General features: G+C 35.4%; 1 protein-coding gene across 2 annotated transcripts in view; it reads left to right on the top strand.

Annotated features, from left to right (window-relative positions):
* Positions 1–2,464: 2,464 nt before the first annotated feature.
* LOC106462323 (transcription factor BTF3 homolog 4-like) overlaps positions 2,465–18,819 on the top strand; it is a 21,254-nt gene continuing 4,899 nt past the window's right edge. Inside the window, exons 1-5 of one of the 2 annotated variants that reach the window (XM_013922232.2) lie at positions 2,465–2,528; positions 9,556–9,614; positions 11,096–11,209; positions 13,604–13,712; positions 13,898–13,990. In XM_013922232.2, coding sequence (XP_013777686.1) covers positions 9,561–9,614; positions 11,096–11,209; positions 13,604–13,712; positions 13,898–13,990 — 370 coding nt within the window. In that variant the 5' untranslated portion in view covers positions 2,465–2,528; positions 9,556–9,560. The remainder of the gene's footprint in view (positions 2,529–9,555; positions 9,615–11,095; positions 11,210–13,603; positions 13,713–13,897; positions 13,991–18,819) is intronic. The other variant, XM_013922241.2, reaches the window with a different exon arrangement.

The raw sequence follows: 18,819 nt of genomic DNA, 5'->3' as shown, positions 1-18,819 counted from the left end.
GTCTTCGGAAACTCGAGGTTGACATCTTCTGCGATTCCAGCGCGAAACTCTTTGAAACACTTTGAAACTTCCAGTTGTGCTTCAAACAATGATAGCTTTTCCGAAATCCTTTGATGATTCTGTAGAGATCACAGATAAGATTATCCTTTCCTTGAAGTTTCAAGTTCAATTCATTCATGTGAAATGTGATGTCAACCAAAAATGACAACTTTGACAGCCAGGTAGGATCTGACAGAAGTGGATCAGCTCTATCCTTTTCGGTGAAAAAAATATATATTTCTCTTCGGAGCTTATAAAAATGAAACAGGACTTTACCTCAGCTGAGCCACCTCACTGCTGTGTGATAAGGCAAGTCACAGAATTCAGAATCAATTTTTTCAAGAAAAGCCTGGAACTGGCGGTGATTAAGTGCATGACCTCGAATGAAGTTCACCGCAGAAACGACTGGTTTCAGTATTCAAGAAATATCTAAGTCTTTCGCACAGAGTGCTTACTGATGTATAATGCAGTGTATAAACAGAGCGCCCGGAGTTGAAGATCTTCCAACTTAGTTCGTATCTGCCCCACCAGACCCTTCCTCACTCCAGCCATGTTTTTTCCTCTATCAACTGTAACACATCGAATCTGATTCCACTGAAGGTTATAGCCTTGCAAAGTTTTCTGCACTACTATGAAAATGTCTTCTCCAGTTGTTATTCCGTGCATGCTGCAAACGGATGCCAACTCTTCTGTGATCTTAAAGTCCAAATTAACACCATGAATGAACACGAGAGAAATAAATTTATCTTTTTTTTAAAATAATACTTATTTGTGAAGAGAGATCAGTAGACTCATCCAGCACCAGAGAATACCACAAGAAGTTCCTAGCTTTCTCGCGTATCTGTAATACCATGTTCTCTCCAAGTTCTTCTGTTCTCCGCACAATTGAACTTGCTGAAAGGCTGATACTTCCAGGCAAATTGGCTTTCTCAGGACACAAGTCATTTGCTGCTTCCATCATACACTTTTTGATGAAGTTGCCGTCAGTAAACGGTTTTCCTCGCTCTGCCATCTTATGCACTATTTTGTAACTTGTATCAGTGACAGATTCATTTTCAGCAAACATTCTCGTGAAGAGATTCCTTTGAGATTCCAAAGTACAGTTCTTGAACTCAAATTTCTCAGAACGCAACTTTCCAGAAAACTTCGAATATGTTGACAGATGTTTTGTTTCATAGTGATGCCGAAGATTGTACTCGTTCAAAACGGCAACACTTTCGTTGCATATCATGCAACTAGCTCTCTGGTTGTTTGTTTCCACAAAGAAGTACTTTTCTCCCAATTCTTCATTGAAAAGATGACACTCGGCATCTACTTTTCTTTTCTTAGTAGCCATAACGATGGGTGAAGAAAACAGGATCTGAAAATGAAATGGGGACTTACAATTCTAGAAACCGGGTTTCGATACCCGTGGTGGATAGAGCACAGATAGCCCATGGTGTTGCTTTGTGCTCAACTTCAAACAAATTCAAATGTACAAAATGCTTATAATGTTTAACTGCAATCTTGCCGAATTTCGTGAAGATACACAAAGCATATGGTATCGGACGATGTATAGATACAATTGTATCAAGGCTTAACGATACGATACTCGTATCGTATCGCTGTATCGCCAGTCTTTAATATTTATATTTCCTGAGATATGATATCTCATAATAGATGCCGCTACATGTTGAAAGATTAGTTAGAAGTTTAAAAAATCTCACAGTTAATTTACTCACTTTATACGATTACATATAATAATTATCTATCTCTATGGAGGTTGATAACAATACCAGATTGTTGAAAACGAAAACATTTACGCATCTACTTTATTTCATGCTAAAATAATACAACTCTATTTCGTAACGTATTTAACATACAGAGTAGCAACGGAAACACTTTGTTCTTTTTAGTTTGATCACTAGGCTTCCATGTAGTGTTAGCTCTTTTGTGAGTAAATGTTTCTATAGATAATGGTATTTTATGACCTATTTCAAAGCATCTGAAACAATTTTGTATTTTTTTGTAATCTTTAGCTTGCTCATAATCATCGCCCCCCAGTGGCACAGCGGTATGTCTGCGGACTTACAACACTAGAAACCGGATTTCGATACCCGTGGTGGGAAGAGCACAGATAGCCCACTGTATAACTTTGTAGTTTCGAAACAAACTCGTAATCGTGTTACTAAAAAATAAAGTTAGCGATCTATGACTGATGGGTAAAGACGCTTCAGATACACAATTTTTGTTTTTAAAAGTTTTATTTTTATTATATATAACAAAAAGAAGGCTTGTAGAAACGAAAATGTACGTAAATTAAAATACAATGCTTGTTTCGTAGTATTACAATGTTATATTTTTAATTTAAATATGTTAAGAATATTTAGATTTAGTCGTTTGTGTTTCATAGTTTAAAATTTCAATCAGAAAGCGGTAATATGTAAATAAATTCAGCGTGGTATGTTTTGCGCCATCTTGCCCTCGTGTTGGTCATAGTTTTAAGGAAAGTGAGTGTTTAATATTTTTTAAGATTTGTTTTGTAATTTAAGTATAGTAACTTAGGTTATTTCGTTTCTGTGATTGAACATTTTTGTACGTAGAAAGCTTAAGAGATTATCAAATTTGTTATATATTTGATATTTGACTGAGATTCAAGTCTGAGTGAAACGGTTGTTTCCCATCTTAAGAAAAAAGTTACTTACTCATAGTCATAATTTAGAATTAAAAATGAATTATGCGAAGCCTATTATTTACAATTAATACTGCATTAATTATTCTACTAATTGGATGAAGTCGTGGGTCTGCGCCTTACTTAACGCTGTTCAGTATGTTAACAATAATATAAATTATAATACGTATGGTATTTTGACTTTTTTTAGTCTTACTCAATAACGTATTTAATTTATGTGATTAAAACTAACACTATAGTAACAGTGATCCTAATACTAGCAACAATGTACTTCTTGGATGTCTTGAGAAACTGATTAACCCAAACATCAAGATCTTTTTCTACCATAACATTGTTAAGGTTACTCCCATCAAAATTATAATTTAAATTATGATGACCCACAAATTTTAGCAGACCATTATTCCTCTTTGTACTATTGTAGTAGTTTACTAGTTATCAGCATCACTCAGCACAAAATGACAGTACACATTTGGCTTCAAATTTCAAAAGCTGTGTCTTGTCAATGCTCAATAAAGGGCCCTCCAAATTTGCTTTTGGGCCCTCATATTTTTAAAAGTAGCTCTTTATACATTATATTGGTGTTTATAACTACTAACTAGATAACAGTTCATTATATATACTGTAGGCTATAAATGTGGTCAGAAAGACTATTCATCTCTTCACAAAACCAACAGTGCATCTGCTTAGAAGATTTTTAGGCATGTCACAAGATTTGAACAGAACTCCTTTCCCTACACATATCAGCTTGGACTGTTTAGCCTTTGATGTAATCATTAAATTATAGTCCGTTACCAGTTGCAGGGGGATATGTAATCCCCATGAGTACTAGAGTTGCAACAAAGCTAATTATTTCCCTTGACAATGCTTTGTTCAGAGGTGTTCTTTTTAAGAATTAATGGATTTTTGCATATATTATATTAATCTTTTGTTATCTGTTGAAGTACAGCCCTTCTTTCCTTTATTTTATTGATTATGAGAAAGATATCAAGTTTTAAATGTCTTGGATAGACCTTTGATTCAAATTATCTTAAATTTGATTCCTTACCTTTTGCTTCTGTTTCTTTAGTTGAGCCTGCTCCATCTTTGGATGAATTTAACCTACTGTTCCACGCATACTTTTGCTTTAGGTTCCCTATTCCTATCGAGGATTAGGTAATCCCACCTTTGTCCTTCACTGTTTGGATTACACAAGTGTGTGTCTTTTGTTTTCTTTTCCTCCATTTTTGTTGCTGATTCTCTAGCTACCTTGTTCATTGATCCTCACTCACTTGAATCTCTTCTTTCAGCATGAAGATTTCCTCTCTTTTTCCTTCTTTCTCTCTCTCATGCTTTCTATCTGCTTGTTTTCATCTCATTATTTATTGAATTTTGCTACCTGTCCATGCTTCACCTTCTTTCAGAGACATTATATAAAACCATACTAGATGTATCAAGGAGATTTGCACATACCTATTTTCCACCTTGCCCTTGATTTTCTTTATCCCTTATGTCTCATTTAACTTAGTTTCTTTGTTCTGGGATGTACTTTGTTGATATGCCTTAATTTCTGACATTCACTTCCTTTTTTGTGATGATGTTTTTTTGGACTATTTATTATATTTTGGAATCTTGAGGTGTTGCCGTTCATCAGCATTTATTTCTTCTCACTTTGTTTCTGGCTTTTTTTTTTTTTAACTAGGAGGCCATGGTAGGATTTCTGTCTTATACAGCCTCATGGGATCTCTCTTTTATTCATAGTTCTCTTGTTACTATCTGATATTTTACCTCTCTGAGGGCTAGCCTTTGCATGTTTTGGAAGTGACTTGTTTCTGGAGCATCCCCTTGGCTCCAGCTTTTTGCACCCTTTTTTTACAACCAGTAATGTATGTTTTAAATGTTTTGAGTACTTATCCTGTGGCTTGTGAATCTTCACCTAGTTTGTCTGATTATCTGGTCCTTCCTCCTGTGCCAGACATCACAGTGCATCCAAGGAGGTTTGCAGATCATTGGAGGGAGGGTACTGCCATGCCTTGTTCTCCTCGTTCATTGGATTATCATGCCTCAGCTAACCATTGCCTGAAAAACCCTTTTTTGTACTCTCAGAGGTTAGACCCTCTACTTTCTATTTGGGGCTTTAAACAATATGCCACTCTTCATCCTATGCAATCTTAATTTTCAGAATTTGTCTGTCACTTACAACTGTTTTCTATTTTTTATCATCTTTGCAACTGTTGTCTGAGGCCTATTACAGGTCCCCTACTCAAATGTCTGAGGATCGTCGTCATTTATTGATTTCCACTTTGGTCAGGCTTCTGCTCCCTCCAAGGTATCATGGTTTGTTTGTTGCTGGGATCTTTTGGAGGGAGTTTGTGTTTCTGCATTGGCTCTTAGGGATCTAAGAAAAGCTCCTTTTCTCAGATAATCTCTTTTTGCAGGAATTCTTGAATCTATGGAATATCGAGTAGATGTGGCTCGTATACATTTTTCTTTTTCTACAGGATGGTTTACTGCATCTCCCGTTCATGTTTCCAGACCTCCTGAATTGGTACCACAATATATTTGAACACAAGGACGATTTCAACCTTGCCAGTGGGGATCCTCCTCCAGGGTGGAGCTCAGATTTCGGTGTTGGCGACTACCTGGTGGGGTCTCATCTCAGATGGTTCTTGTCTGTATGGGAGACATTCACTGCAGATCAGTGGGTCATTCAACTTCTCAGGAGGAGGTTGAACATACAGTCCACACAGTACCTCATACATTTAGAGGTGTTTTTCAATTCCAGACTTGGCTGCGGCCAACCTTCTCCTTTAGTCTTTCAGGCCATGGAACAGGCGGTTCTTCAAATACAGTTGTCTTCTTCTCCACCACCACCACATACAGTTCTATCTCTTTTGGGTTTATGGGGATCCTTGGAATCACTCATTGCTTTAGGTCAGGCCCACATGATTTCTCTTCAGTAGTTGTTATGGGACTAGTGGAACATTTGCATGGATAGACATGCTGGATTGTCCAGAGAGACTGTCAGATTCCAGTGTGCTGGATCTCAGCTGGTGGTTGAACAGGAACAACCCAACTATAGGTGTCCCTCTACTAATTCCATGACCAAAGATACATCTGTTCAATAATGGTTCTCTCCAGGGCTGGGGTGCTTGTATAGACAATATGGAATTCCAGGAACTTTGGAATGCAGAGGACGCTTCTCTCCACATCAATCACTTAGAATGTTTAGCAGTTCAGTGAGCTATAAATCAGGGTCTTGAAATGTTGCAAAGGAAGGTGGTAATGATTCAATCGTCCACAGTAGTCTCATTGTTTTCAAATCAAGGAGGTACTTATTCCAGATCTCTTTGTTTTTGGACAGTGGATCTTCTCCATTTTTCATACAAACATCAGATTGTTCTCCTTCATGTTCCAGGGGTAATGAATCTAATGGCTGACCAGTTCTCTTGTCTCAACAGAGATTTTCCTTCCTCAAGTTTTTCAATGGATTTGCTCTTGTCTTGGGACATCACAGATTGATACTTTTTTCACACATTGGAATGCTCAGCTCCCATCCTTCTGGTTTCCAGTACCTCACCCTCTGGCTTTCAGAGTAGAAGCTCTCAGCCAGGATTGGACGGGTCTTCATTTTTATATGTTCCCTTTGATTCATCTGCTCTCCATGGTTGTGGCACTGATTTGCTCCATGCCCAGTTGAGTTCTTCTGGTGGCACCAATATTGGCTGGGTCAGCCCTGGTTTCCACTCCTCCAGTTTCTTCAGGAGTATCCACCTGTTCCCCAGCATCTGTCAGACTTTTTTCATCCAGCAGTTGCTGTTAATCAACTTCACACCTGGCTTTTATGTGGTCCATTGCTTTGACATCTCAAGTGGCATCCTTATTAACACATTCCATTTGACATTCTTCTTCAGAAGTTTATCAAAGGAATTGGTTTACTTATCTTCAGTGGTCTCTCAGAAAGGGGTGTAACCCTTTGCATCCCACTGTACAGCATGTTTCTCAATTTTTGACATGGTTGTTTGACAAAAGTTGACCTTTAAAGTTTGTTGGACTGTATAAGGCTGCCTTATCAGCTTCTTTTCATTTTTCTATGTGAAGAAAAGTTTTTTGAGGCCCTGGTTTGTCATTACTTTTGAAATAATTTAAGATTATCTGTCCTCATCGCCTTTTCCAGGTTCCTAACTGGAATATTATGGTGGCTCTCCATGTATTATCATGTCCACCAATTTGAACCTTTAGGGTCATGTTCACATTTTTCTTCTGTTATTGGCTAGTGGAGTTGAAGTACTGCTGTGTTTGCATTCCATGTTTATAGGACACTGTACCATTCTGACTATGTTCTGTTCTATACAAAGTCCTTTCTACCTAAAATTGCAACAGCTGGGAAAGGAGATTAGGCTTTCTGTCCTATTTATCTTCCCTCCATTTCCCATTTATACAACCTTTCAGATACAGATTGTCTTTTATGCTACCCTGTTCAGGCTCGCCAATGTTATGTGGCATTCACTGAAGCATTTCAAAGATCATGTCACAGTTTTTTATCCATTAAGAGCCTTCAGTTACTTGCAGCTTATCCCCTGTCACTTTTAGAAGTTTGATTCATCAATTGGAAGAGCGAAGACTTCTTTGGGTCTCATCTCATTGAGTTTGACATATATCAATGTCCCTGGCAGCTCAGTTGCATCACTTGCTGGAGGAAATTGTACAGGTTAGTATGTGGACCAAATTTAACACACTTATATCACACTACTTGCATGATTTAGACTGTCTCCTCCTCGGATGGGTTTCAGCTACACCTGTGGCTATTCTACACACCCTGGCTTGATTGTGACAGAGGTGAGTAATTTCATTCCTTTTCAGGGACCTTTTAGTCATTCTCATTTGGATCCCACCCTTTGGCAAGTGTTGCTTGGTCAGGTATGCTTTCACAAATCTGCACTAGCTACCAGTAGACTAATAACTAAATTACTTGTAGCAAAGAGCTCTGTTGAGATAGGATGTTCCATGAGACTTCCTTGGCACTTTCCGGATAGTGAACAATTGTTCTATGTCAATACTGGATCACCACTCATGGACTATCATGAATAAAGCATAAGAGGACTTAGCTTTTCCTGCTAACCCCTGGATTGAACAAATCGGGTTGGTTTGCTTTTCAAAATGGGGAACATTGTTCACCAATTCACTGTCTCCAGAGCATCATTCCTCAGGACTCTCCAATGCAACCCCCCCTCTCTTCTAGTAGAGCAAGTAGAGTCCTTACCACTGTCAGTTTTCAGTTGCTGGAGTGATCTGTTCCTTCTGAGTGATTTTTTTTTACTCTTTATTCCACTCAAGGAGAAGAGGGCAAAGCTGGTTACCCTCCCACTCTTAACCCTGGATGGTTTTCCCAGATGTTGAGTGGGGAGCTGGTCCAGCCTACATGGAATTATCCTCATAATTCTGATTCAGAGATGACACTTTGCTATCCGGGTTGTGTGAGCGTGACCATTCTTTTTGGTCATTCTCTTACTTTTCATGATCATGGAAGAGGGTCCATAACTCTTCGTAATTCATAACATGGAGCGGCACATCTGTGAGCCATTGGTTGAAGTTTGTTAGTTCCACATCCTCATAATTCCTGGAGCAGGAGGTGTTACCTTGCCTTCCAGGTTGAGAAGTTTGGTTTGTAATACCAGGCCGGATGAGTTCTGTTTCTTCAGGTTAAGTGAGATGTGAATTGGTTCTATAATTTCTAGTTCAGTTTGTTGCATTCTGAGCTTCTTCATGTTTGAGTGGGGGTTTGTCCACTTAGTTGTTGCTTGCCTTCTCTTCGTAATTCTGGTGGCTCGACATGCAACATCCTGTAACTTTTAGGTTGGGTTATCTTCAAGTCAAATTTCTATTATATAAGTATATCATATTGTGGTCCCCATTCTCTAGCCACTACACCTTGGATCTAGCTTTGAGTCCACAGCCCTATAATTCCAATGATGAGACATGGAATCTCATACATGTGGCCTGGAAGAATTTCATGATAATGAACAATGTTGACTCTATAGCTGGTTGGCCTTTACCACCCACGTTTAGATTTCACTTTATCTGGGCAAAGAGCATACCTGTTCCAGAAGTAGTGTGGAGCCCACTAGTGTGCTTTATTATATCTCAATATTGCACACCTGTTTTACTATGCAGATGCTTTCTGTGCAGATCTTGTTCTCACTGGCTCTTCCACCTGGTCAATGTGGGATTCTAGCTAAAGTGTGAGGAGAGGTAAGTGTGTTTTGGAAGTTTACATTTTCTTATACTGAAAATGTATTTTTGAGAATACTTATCTCCCCTCCTCCTCCCCATGATAGCCAGTGTTTGGGTCTGATAATCTTGCCAGTCTTGAGAAAGTGAACAAGAAAGAATAACGGAAAGCTTGTATACGGATCGGATATAGAGGGTGCATTGACATAGGTGGAGAGAATCACAAGATTAAAATCACTAGGGGTAATATAGTAGGGTGTAAAGACTGAAGCAAGTGAGGTAGAATTTGTACCATTGCTTAGATGGGCAAAGAAGAGAACCTTTTATTGAGATAAAGCTAAAGTGTGAGCGGGGGTAAGTATTAATGGATGTACATTTTCGGTATAGGAAAATGTAAACTTTCCTTTTTATCAACTGTAAAATGTTTTTAATGGTAGCAACTGAAGGATGCAAGTAAAGAACATCTCTTGAAAGTAGGTCTGGCTACTTTTTATTTGTTAATCAAATTAGTTTTGGGAAGAATTATGTTTCCTCTTTATGCTATTTTTAAAGTTTATGAATAATTTTCATTAATGTTGCTAAAAACACTTTCCTTTGTAATAGAAGACCAGTAAAAATAAATCCTGAATTTTTATTAGTAGATATGAATGCTGAGAAGCTAAGCAAGTTGCAGGCTCAAGTCCGTATAGGTGGAAAGGTAAACCAATTTATCATACTTTTACATACAAATAGATGTTTATGTTTTTCTTTATGTGCTAATTTTCCTCACTTTCTGTTTTGCAAATTTAATAATAAGTTTGTTGTAGTCCAATTTAGAAGCAATTTAATTTTCTATTTCTTTTTTATCTAGTTGTTGATTCTATGTATGTTTTAGTGTGTATAGAATTAGCTGTTACATTTCTATGTCTTGTTGTGTGTGTGTTCATAAATTTTAATCTAGGAGACTGAATGTTAAAACTTAGTGAACAAAAGATTTTCCAAAAATGCATTTCAGCCATTAAACGTATTGAAACTGTTATAGTACATTCTGGAAGTAGAGTAGCTCTGAGCATTTTGAGAAAATTTAGCACCAAAATATCATATCCAGAAGAGCCATTATTGATTATTAAGCAGTTACAACTGAAATATGCTGTATGTTTTACTACATCTTTCATTAAGTTTCAATATTCATATTTCATACTCTTCATGAACGTAAATATAAAAGTGTACTTGTAAAGAAAACCTACACCAGACCATTATCCACACCTAAACACCTGGTTCACATTTTCTATCATTGACCAAGCTAAGCTGATTAAAGCTAATAAAAAACTCATCTTGTTAACATTTTCTGTCATTGATCTAGTTTAGCTGATTAGAGCTAATGAAAAAATTATCTTGCTAACATTTTCTGTCATTGACCAAGCTAAGCTGATTAAAGCTAATAAAAAGCTCATCTTGTTAACATTTTCTGTCATTGATCTAGTTTAGCTGATTAGAACTAATGAAAAAATCATCTTGCTAACATTTTCTGTCATTGCCCTAGCTGAGCTGATTAAAGCTAATAAAAAGCTCATCTTGCTAACATTTTCTGTCACTGCCCTAGCTGAGCTGATTAAAGCTAATAAAAACTCATCTGATTAAAATTTTCTGTCATTGCCCTAGCTGAGCTGATTAAAGCTAATAAAAAACTCATCTGATTAAAATTTTCTGTCGTAGACCTAGCTGAGTGGATTAACGCTAATAAAGCTTGAAATGCAATTCTTAACTATTATAGGGATTTTCTTATCCGTTATGAATAATTGTTTCATATTTCTTCCTAGAATGTAAGGAATATTTAATAACAAGAATAATGGTTGATAAACATAAGTTATTTAAACAGCAGGTTCAAGATTTAAAAAATAAATAAATAAACAGTTCCACTGTTTCCAGTTTTGTGTTTTTAATATCATGTTATACTTAATGTTGTGTTCTGGGAAACTTTGGGAAGAAACTTAGTATATAAAATTTTGTATTATTATTTATGCCACTCTCTTATCTTATTTGGCTGTAACATTCTTCATTTGGTTATTGTTCTCTTACAGATGTTTTAATCATTTCTGTATAGTTTTTTATGATGCTTTAACTGTAATTTTTTTAAGCATCTAAACATTTTTATTGATCAGGTCAGTTGGAATTTCATTGTCTATGTTTATCGCACAGGGCACAGCTCGTCGTAAGAAAAAGGTTGTTCACAGAACATCAACAACAGATGACAAGAAGCTCCAGAGTTCCTTGAAAAAATTGTCTGTAAATAATATCCCTGGGATTGAAGAGGTAAAATGCTTACATTCTCTTGACAGTTGAGGAATTTCATTGTTTGTGTAGCCCTATAATATTCCAAGGTTTTGCAAAACTCTTGAGAATGAAACCATCACATTTAGGGGATAATTTGTTTCAACGATATTGTATAGTATTGCACTAGCATATGACTAACATACTAAGTTCTCTTGGGTACATTCAATCCAGAAACAAAATATTGCATCAAATCACTTGAATTTGAGGAAAAAGTTCAAAGTTTCTCTAAAAATAATATTTTAATACTATACCTAACATTTCTATGAATTTTTAACCTTGAAAATGCTACTGAACAATGCATTTGCTCTTAAGCCTATTTATGCACTCTATTTTCTATCCAAAATATATCCATATTCCAACACAGAAGTTGGATTTTATTTGAAATGTAAGAAAAATAAATGGTCATAATCTAGGCATAATTTTTTAAAAACGTGCTTTTTTATCCAGTAGCAACATCACCAAAATAAACATTACTTACATTTATCAGCTATATAAAGAGAAATATATTAATTACAAACAATTCAAAAAATTTCGAACCGGGGTTGCACTTTTGTTGCAATAAAAGTTGTACTCAGTGTTGTGGAAAGGTAAAATTATATCGCAAATAGTGCTGATTTGGATTCCAAAGTGTTACGTGATACCAGAGAAATTATTCCCAGAGGTGGTTTCTCTAGTTTTTAATACTAAACTGCATAATTGGCATTTTTCATGATAGATGATGTCGGTGTATTTTCAGTAAACCCATGAATTAGCAGACACATTTGATTACCCCCTTCAATAAGAAAAAGTGGTAATTTCCACTTGCCACATCTTACACTCTCAAAGCATTTGGTGCTACCTCTGAATGAACAAGTAGATAATTTCATATTGAAGAAAAAGAAATTTGTATAATGTGTTTATCTTGTTCATCAGAACTATTACCAACAACATTTGTTTTATTCAGTTAGTAGGAACTCAAAAAACAAAAGATAATATTTATTACAGATTTAGTATGAAGTCTTTCAAAGCAATACATCTATTTTGTTTGTGATTTCATAAATCCTCCATTTGGTGATCAAAAATAAAAAGTCAAGCATTTACCAAAGTTTTTTTGTTATTGTTGCAAATTATCTGTCATGATGATAGTTGTTTGGATAGGTTCATTTACTTCATTCTTAATCATTTCCTTAAGAAATTCTAAAATTAACCTTATGGAGATGGGCTTGGTCTATTTGACTGACCTTGTAACCACCATAATATCTTTATGAAATTTGGCAAGGTTTTAGTAAATATTAAAAGTATGTTGTACACACAAAAAAAATCATATTTTTTAATAAAGTATTTTTAATGACGATTTTTCATGCCAAAGATAAAAGTACTTCTTTTCATCTCACAGTTTCACATTTAAGTTGCAGAACCATCTAAACAAATATCAAAAGTTTTTAAACTTTGTACTTTATCTCTTATTTTCAGTTTCTAACACTATAATGAAATCATCTGTAGCAAAAGTTGAAAAAAATCAAAAATACTTTTTTTTTTTTTACAAGTGGACAATTACAATTATTTATCCTAAACAACCTCAGGCTCATAATAGTTCAACATTTGCTTTCATTTAGTTTTATGATTTTTTGCTCTCTGAACTGTTTCTAACTAGCTTAACAAATAAATCACCTAAATAGAGCTAAGGATAAACAAAACTATTATGTTACATGGGAACTTATATGATCACATGGGGTCCAAAACATTCAAGCCATTACAAATAGGGAAAGGAAAATTTATAAACAGTTTTAAAAAACAAATATTAATTCCTTTCCAAGTAAAGTTAACAGAGGAAAACTGTTTGCAGACTTTTATTGAGAGTCGTCATTATGTGGTTGGGGTCCATATGGATCCTGCATGAGTACTCAAGGGTTAAAGAAAATCAAACAGAATTTACTTCTGGTATTACACATTAACTTTTATCCTCTCAATGTTTATTGCATGCCAGTAACAATTAACAATAAAAGTGGAATCTCATATACAGTATTAATGGAGGGAAGTCATAAAATGAAATTAAAGATTAGCTCTTTGTTTATTCACGAGTATGCACCATTTGAACTTAAAAAAAATAAAAATATTTATTAATAGTTGACAGGAAAATGATTTTCTTGAAAAAATGTGTGTGGTTGAAGAAAAATCTAAATATCTTATATGTTTAAAATTGTCATAAATTTTGAGATTTCCTAAAAAGTCACACATAACTGCTTCATTATTTATTTGTACACATGCTGGTTTCATGAAGTTACTGCTTAATTTAAAGGGTTAAGTTGTTGTTTGTTTTTTTTTTGTTTTTTTTTGAGGAATTATTGTGATTTTCAAATGAAAATGTTCATTATGATCAATAAAACTTTTCAGGTGAACATGATTAAAGATGATGGAACTGTGCTTCACTTCAATAACCCAAAAGTTCAAGCCTCCTTGACAGCCAACACTTTTGCCATCACTGGACATGCAGAGACAAAACGTAGGTTTAAGTATTATAACACAAACATTGCAGTATAAAATTTTGAGTTTACTTAAAAGATTAGAAATTTTATAACTCGCATATAATAAGCTTATCAATTTTATATAAGTAGGGTTATTTTCGTGATAAGTAAATCTTGATTGGTTGTGATGTCAGAATATAAAGGAGTATCTTTCTTTGTACAGAAATCACAGACATGCTTCCAGGCATATTAAATCAACTGGGTGCAGAAAGTCTGACACACTTGAAGAGGCTAGCTGATATCCAGACTTCAGCTGGTAGGTGTTAAAACTTCTGACACTAATGTTATTGACATTTTGCATTCTTTATTTGTTCCATTACTTCAGGCCATAAAAGTATCTGTGAAACTGTAATATGTTGTTAATACAATTTGCAGGCATGTGGATAAATGAAAACATGCTGATTAGTAATTAACCAGTTGTCAGTAATTACTGGATAAGTATTATCATACAATTATTTTAAATGTTTCTCTTACCTAACCCCGACAATCTTTGAAATGACTTATGACACATTCATAAACATAACAACTTGCTTGCATATGATTCTGTAAACTCTTTCCAGCCCAAGACTTTTTTAATAGGGTAGAGATTTGACATGAGACATAGGCATAACTATTAAAAAAGAAAACAACAATGATATTGCCCACTCTGTTCAGCACTATGATAAGAATACGTTTTTTTTTAATCCTTTGGACTAATTTGTGTTCCATTTCTCAACTTTTGCAGATTTGTAATTATTGTTGTAGTCATTTTGAAGCTCTAATATTTTGTTTCAATTGCAAGTTCCTATATTAAGTCTTATGGCTGGTTAGGGCGCTCGACTCGCAATCATAGGGTCGCAGGTTCGAATCCCCGTCCCACCAAACATGCTCGCCCTTTCAGCCGTGGGGGCATTATAATGTGACTGTCAATCCCATTATTTGTTGGTAAAAGAGTAGCCCAAGAGTTGGTGGTGGGTGGTGATGACTAGCTGCCTTCCCTCTAGTCTTACACTGCTAAATTAGGGACGGCTAGTGCAGATAGCCCTCGTGTAGCTTTGCGCGAAATTCAAAAAACAAACAAACAAATCTTATGGCTGGTAAGCTAATTATATGGAGCATCATTACACTGATGATTACAGTATAGCTAGTTATGAATTAATTTTTATAGATTTACAAAGTAAGTAGCTTATGATACAGTAATACTTTGAAGGAAATGTGCAGCATTTGTCAGATCTTTAATATTTTATAATACCATTTATATGGTACTATATTGTAATTCATCATCATTTTTAATAATACATTTATAGTTGCAGCTTTTAATTGACATTTGTCCCCCAGTGAGACAGTGGTAAGTTTACAAACTTACAATGCTAGAATTCGGGGAGGATACAGCAGATAACTTAATGTGGCTTTGCTCTAAAGCAAACAAACTTAATATACATTTGATTTTAACTAATGGAAATCAAGTAGTTGTTTTCACAGACAGAAAATACTCCTCTGTATCACTGTTAGCTTTTGTATATAGGTGATACTGAATTTTACACTTGCTGAATGCATAGTTTTATTATTGTGAAAAGTGGTATTCAGAAATGATACTCACCTCTTCACAGAACAGATAGTTTATACCTCACACCACTGCTGATTTTTGCATGTGCACCAAACCTTGGGATGAAATTCCCACCCATATACTTTATAACAGGTACTGTGCAAGTCTGTGGTGCAGTCAGCATTTGATTGTATACCCCTACACCAATAGAAGGGCAGGGCAACACATCCTCCATGCTCAAAACTCCTCTTGAACTCTTTATATATACACCAAAAGTTTATTCATTTTCTTAACTGCATTGCTCAGTCATGTTTTTTTTATTGATAATTACAAAATTTTTGTGCTTATTTTGAACTTTTTGTGAGCATACCAAATATTCTTACATTCCATTTTCTTCAATTTGAGAATACTACTATAATTTGAGAGAAGTTTGTTATCTAATTCCTCTTAGGCTTTTGCATGTGAACCTGTCAAATATGGTTTAACCAACTAGGAATGATTCAATATGTGTCAAGAAGTTATTTTTCTTTTAAAAGGCATAGACTTAATAGCTTCAGTGTTGGCTAAGTATAGAACAGTCAGTGAGGGTGGCCACTAGGGGTACTGATAGGATTTCTTCAGTTATCTCTTTCGTTGCATGTGGTATACTTACGACAAAAACATAAACACTATTTGTATTTATAAATGGTAAAAAAATTAATTCCACAATTGCATTTTGTTTTCAAATCCCATCAATCGTTTGAGGGATTTCTTTTCACACTTTGTTTATACATATTTTCAAGATAGACATCTATGTTAAGTCACATGTTACTTATTGCTTTTGTGATTAAAAAATTAAACTAGAAAAATAATATGTTATTCAAATAATTAAGCCCATTGGACATGAATAATTTTTTCTTATTTACTTTTAATCTTTATATAGCCACTGGAATATTTCAGAAAAAAAAATTATATTCATAATTGTTAATAATTTTGTTTCCAAATCTCATCAGTCAGTTGAGGGATATAATATTCAGTGAATTAAACACCTCATATCAATACTTATCAACAGTGTGCACTTTATTATAATACATCTAAATATACACATTATTCCTTTTTTATTTTACACGTCAATCAGGGTGTGATCATGCCAAAGAAAGTATGTAAGAGAAGATTATCAAGAAAGAAAGGACAACTTAAAGAAAAAAGGTTATGAGCACAAACATAGCCATAAACCCCATTAAAAATGTAGCTATAGATAAAACAGTGACCCTTCTCTATAAGATCAACAAATGATTTATTAAATTTCATAAACCTCTCACCATAAATTGCATAGATACATCTGCTCGTTGAAGTTAAAATGTTTAAAACTGATTTATTTAGAGCTTCTGATATGAATATTCATTTTTTTTTCTTTTTACATAGATTTGATTTCTTCTCTTAAACTGTGAGATTTTGGGACACATGTTCTGGACTGGAATTTCTGTTTGATTCTGTTGGCTCTTACATGTCCTCCATTTGAACCTTTTGCCACCTGTTCCTTATACCATCTTTCTCTTAAGATGTATTTTTTTCTTATTCTCAATTCTGGGAGATATTGCTATGTTATTTTTGACTTGTATGCCTCCTGCAGTCTTTACCACAGGGACAGGTTGATTTTTGTCTCAGACCACTCACTCCTCTCTAACACTTGACTGCTTAAGATGATGATTGGGTGTTTTCTTTGATTACCCTTCTTTTCCTTTCTTCAATAAATAGTCGTTTAGATCCAAATAATTTCTTTGTCCTGTTCGTGCAGTTCACTGTTATTTCACCTGCAATACTCTCTTTCAAGACAATAGACATAGATGTATTTTTTTTTTTCTATTTGCTGTTACATCTGCTTTTGACTTATCTCATTCTTCCGTGACCAGTTGTGTTAAACAACTCATTGGGTTGATCTCTTCCTCTGTGGGAGGTGACTCCTTTCACCTTTTTCATGTAACTTTTCATAAAGATTGTAATCGTACAGCTTCTCTTGAATCATTGATATCTGGTGTAATGTTGCAGGGAGGAAGGAATGTGGGCAATCTTTTTTGTGTCACATTACTTACACCACATTGCAGTTTCTTCTGCTTCTGCATTTGTCTCCATCTAGTCATCATTCTCAATTTTTCCAGTGGTGAAGTGTTGATAATTTCTCTCTTGCAAATTTATAGAAAAAGAAAATTCAAACTACAAAGAAAAAAAAATCTTGTGCATGTGTATATGTACTGGAAACAGTGGAACCTACCACATGGCTGATGACGTCTCAAAGGATGACGTCCCAGAATCTGCATTAAGCCAGAAAAAACTAATTGTGAAGCCCATCACCTCTTGTTGAATGCCTACTGTTGAGTTGGAATTTTTCACAAGGCTATTTTGGCATTTGCTTTATTTCACCTTGTAAACCTTACTGCTGATTCCCTGCCCTTATACCTGATTATATATATATATTGCTAGTTTGATCTGCTCATTGTTGACAAAAGTACTCAACCTCCCAAAAGAAACTTAGCAATGGTGCAACATCTGAGTTCAGATTTTGTTGAATAAGACCGATGTCTGTAGGTTTACTTTCTTCTTGGAATTCTTCTCAAGAAGTCGATAAGCCGTTTTAATGCTTAAATTCACTCATGAAATAGCCACTGACAAAACCATCAATTTTCTGGATGTACATATCGACGCTAACAACAGCACATATGCCACATCTGTCTATCAAAAACCCACTAGCCAGGGAATCTACCTCAATGCTCAGAGTGAATGCCCTCAAAGATACAAAACTGGAACCATCCATGCCCTCATCCACCGTACCTACAAAATATCCTCAGATTGGAATCTATTTCACAACAGAATTGCTACACTCCGACAAACATTCATCAATAATGGATATAGTAATACCACATTCGACAAGACACTTCAACGATACCTGGACAGCCGCCAAAAAAACACCACTACCGACAACTCCACTGAACAACTCAAAGTCTACTACAAAAACCAATTCTCCACTGCATACAAGACAGACGAACGGATTCTAAAGGATATCATTTACAAAAATACTACACCAAAGAAACAGAACACAAAACTACAACTCAACATCTACTACAAGTCTACCACGACGTCGGACCTTATCATGAAAAACAGCCCTGATAAAAAGACAACAGATCTACAGCAAGTGAACGTCATTTACGAGTACAAGTGTAATAAGGGAGACTGTGAGCTCCTGGCAAACGCCTCCTACATCGGAATGACTACCACGACGCTGTCAAGACGCCTGACAATGCACCTACAAAATGGAGCCATAAAAGAACATTGTGCCCGTATCCACAACCAAAAACTCGCACGTCAGGACCTAGTACAAAACACTAAAGTAAAACGCCGATTTAACGACTTCACAACGCTCCAGATGCACAAGGCCATACAGATCTTACAGCAAACCCCCACAATTATCAAACAATCGACTGGAACAGAACGCACACTGCTACTTCTTGGCGAGAAACCCCCAAGCCACAATACAACACTCCACCAATCAACGCCTTCCAGTGTAGTTGACAGCACCACCTAAT

This window comes from Limulus polyphemus, unplaced genomic scaffold (genome assembly GCF_000517525.1).
Source record: "Limulus polyphemus unplaced genomic scaffold, Limulus_polyphemus-2.1.2 Scaffold45, whole genome shotgun sequence".
NCBI lineage: Eukaryota > Metazoa > Arthropoda > Merostomata > Xiphosura > Limulidae > Limulus > Limulus polyphemus.
The sequence above is the reverse complement of the archived record's forward strand: the minus strand, read 5'-3'. Positions and strand labels throughout refer to the sequence as shown.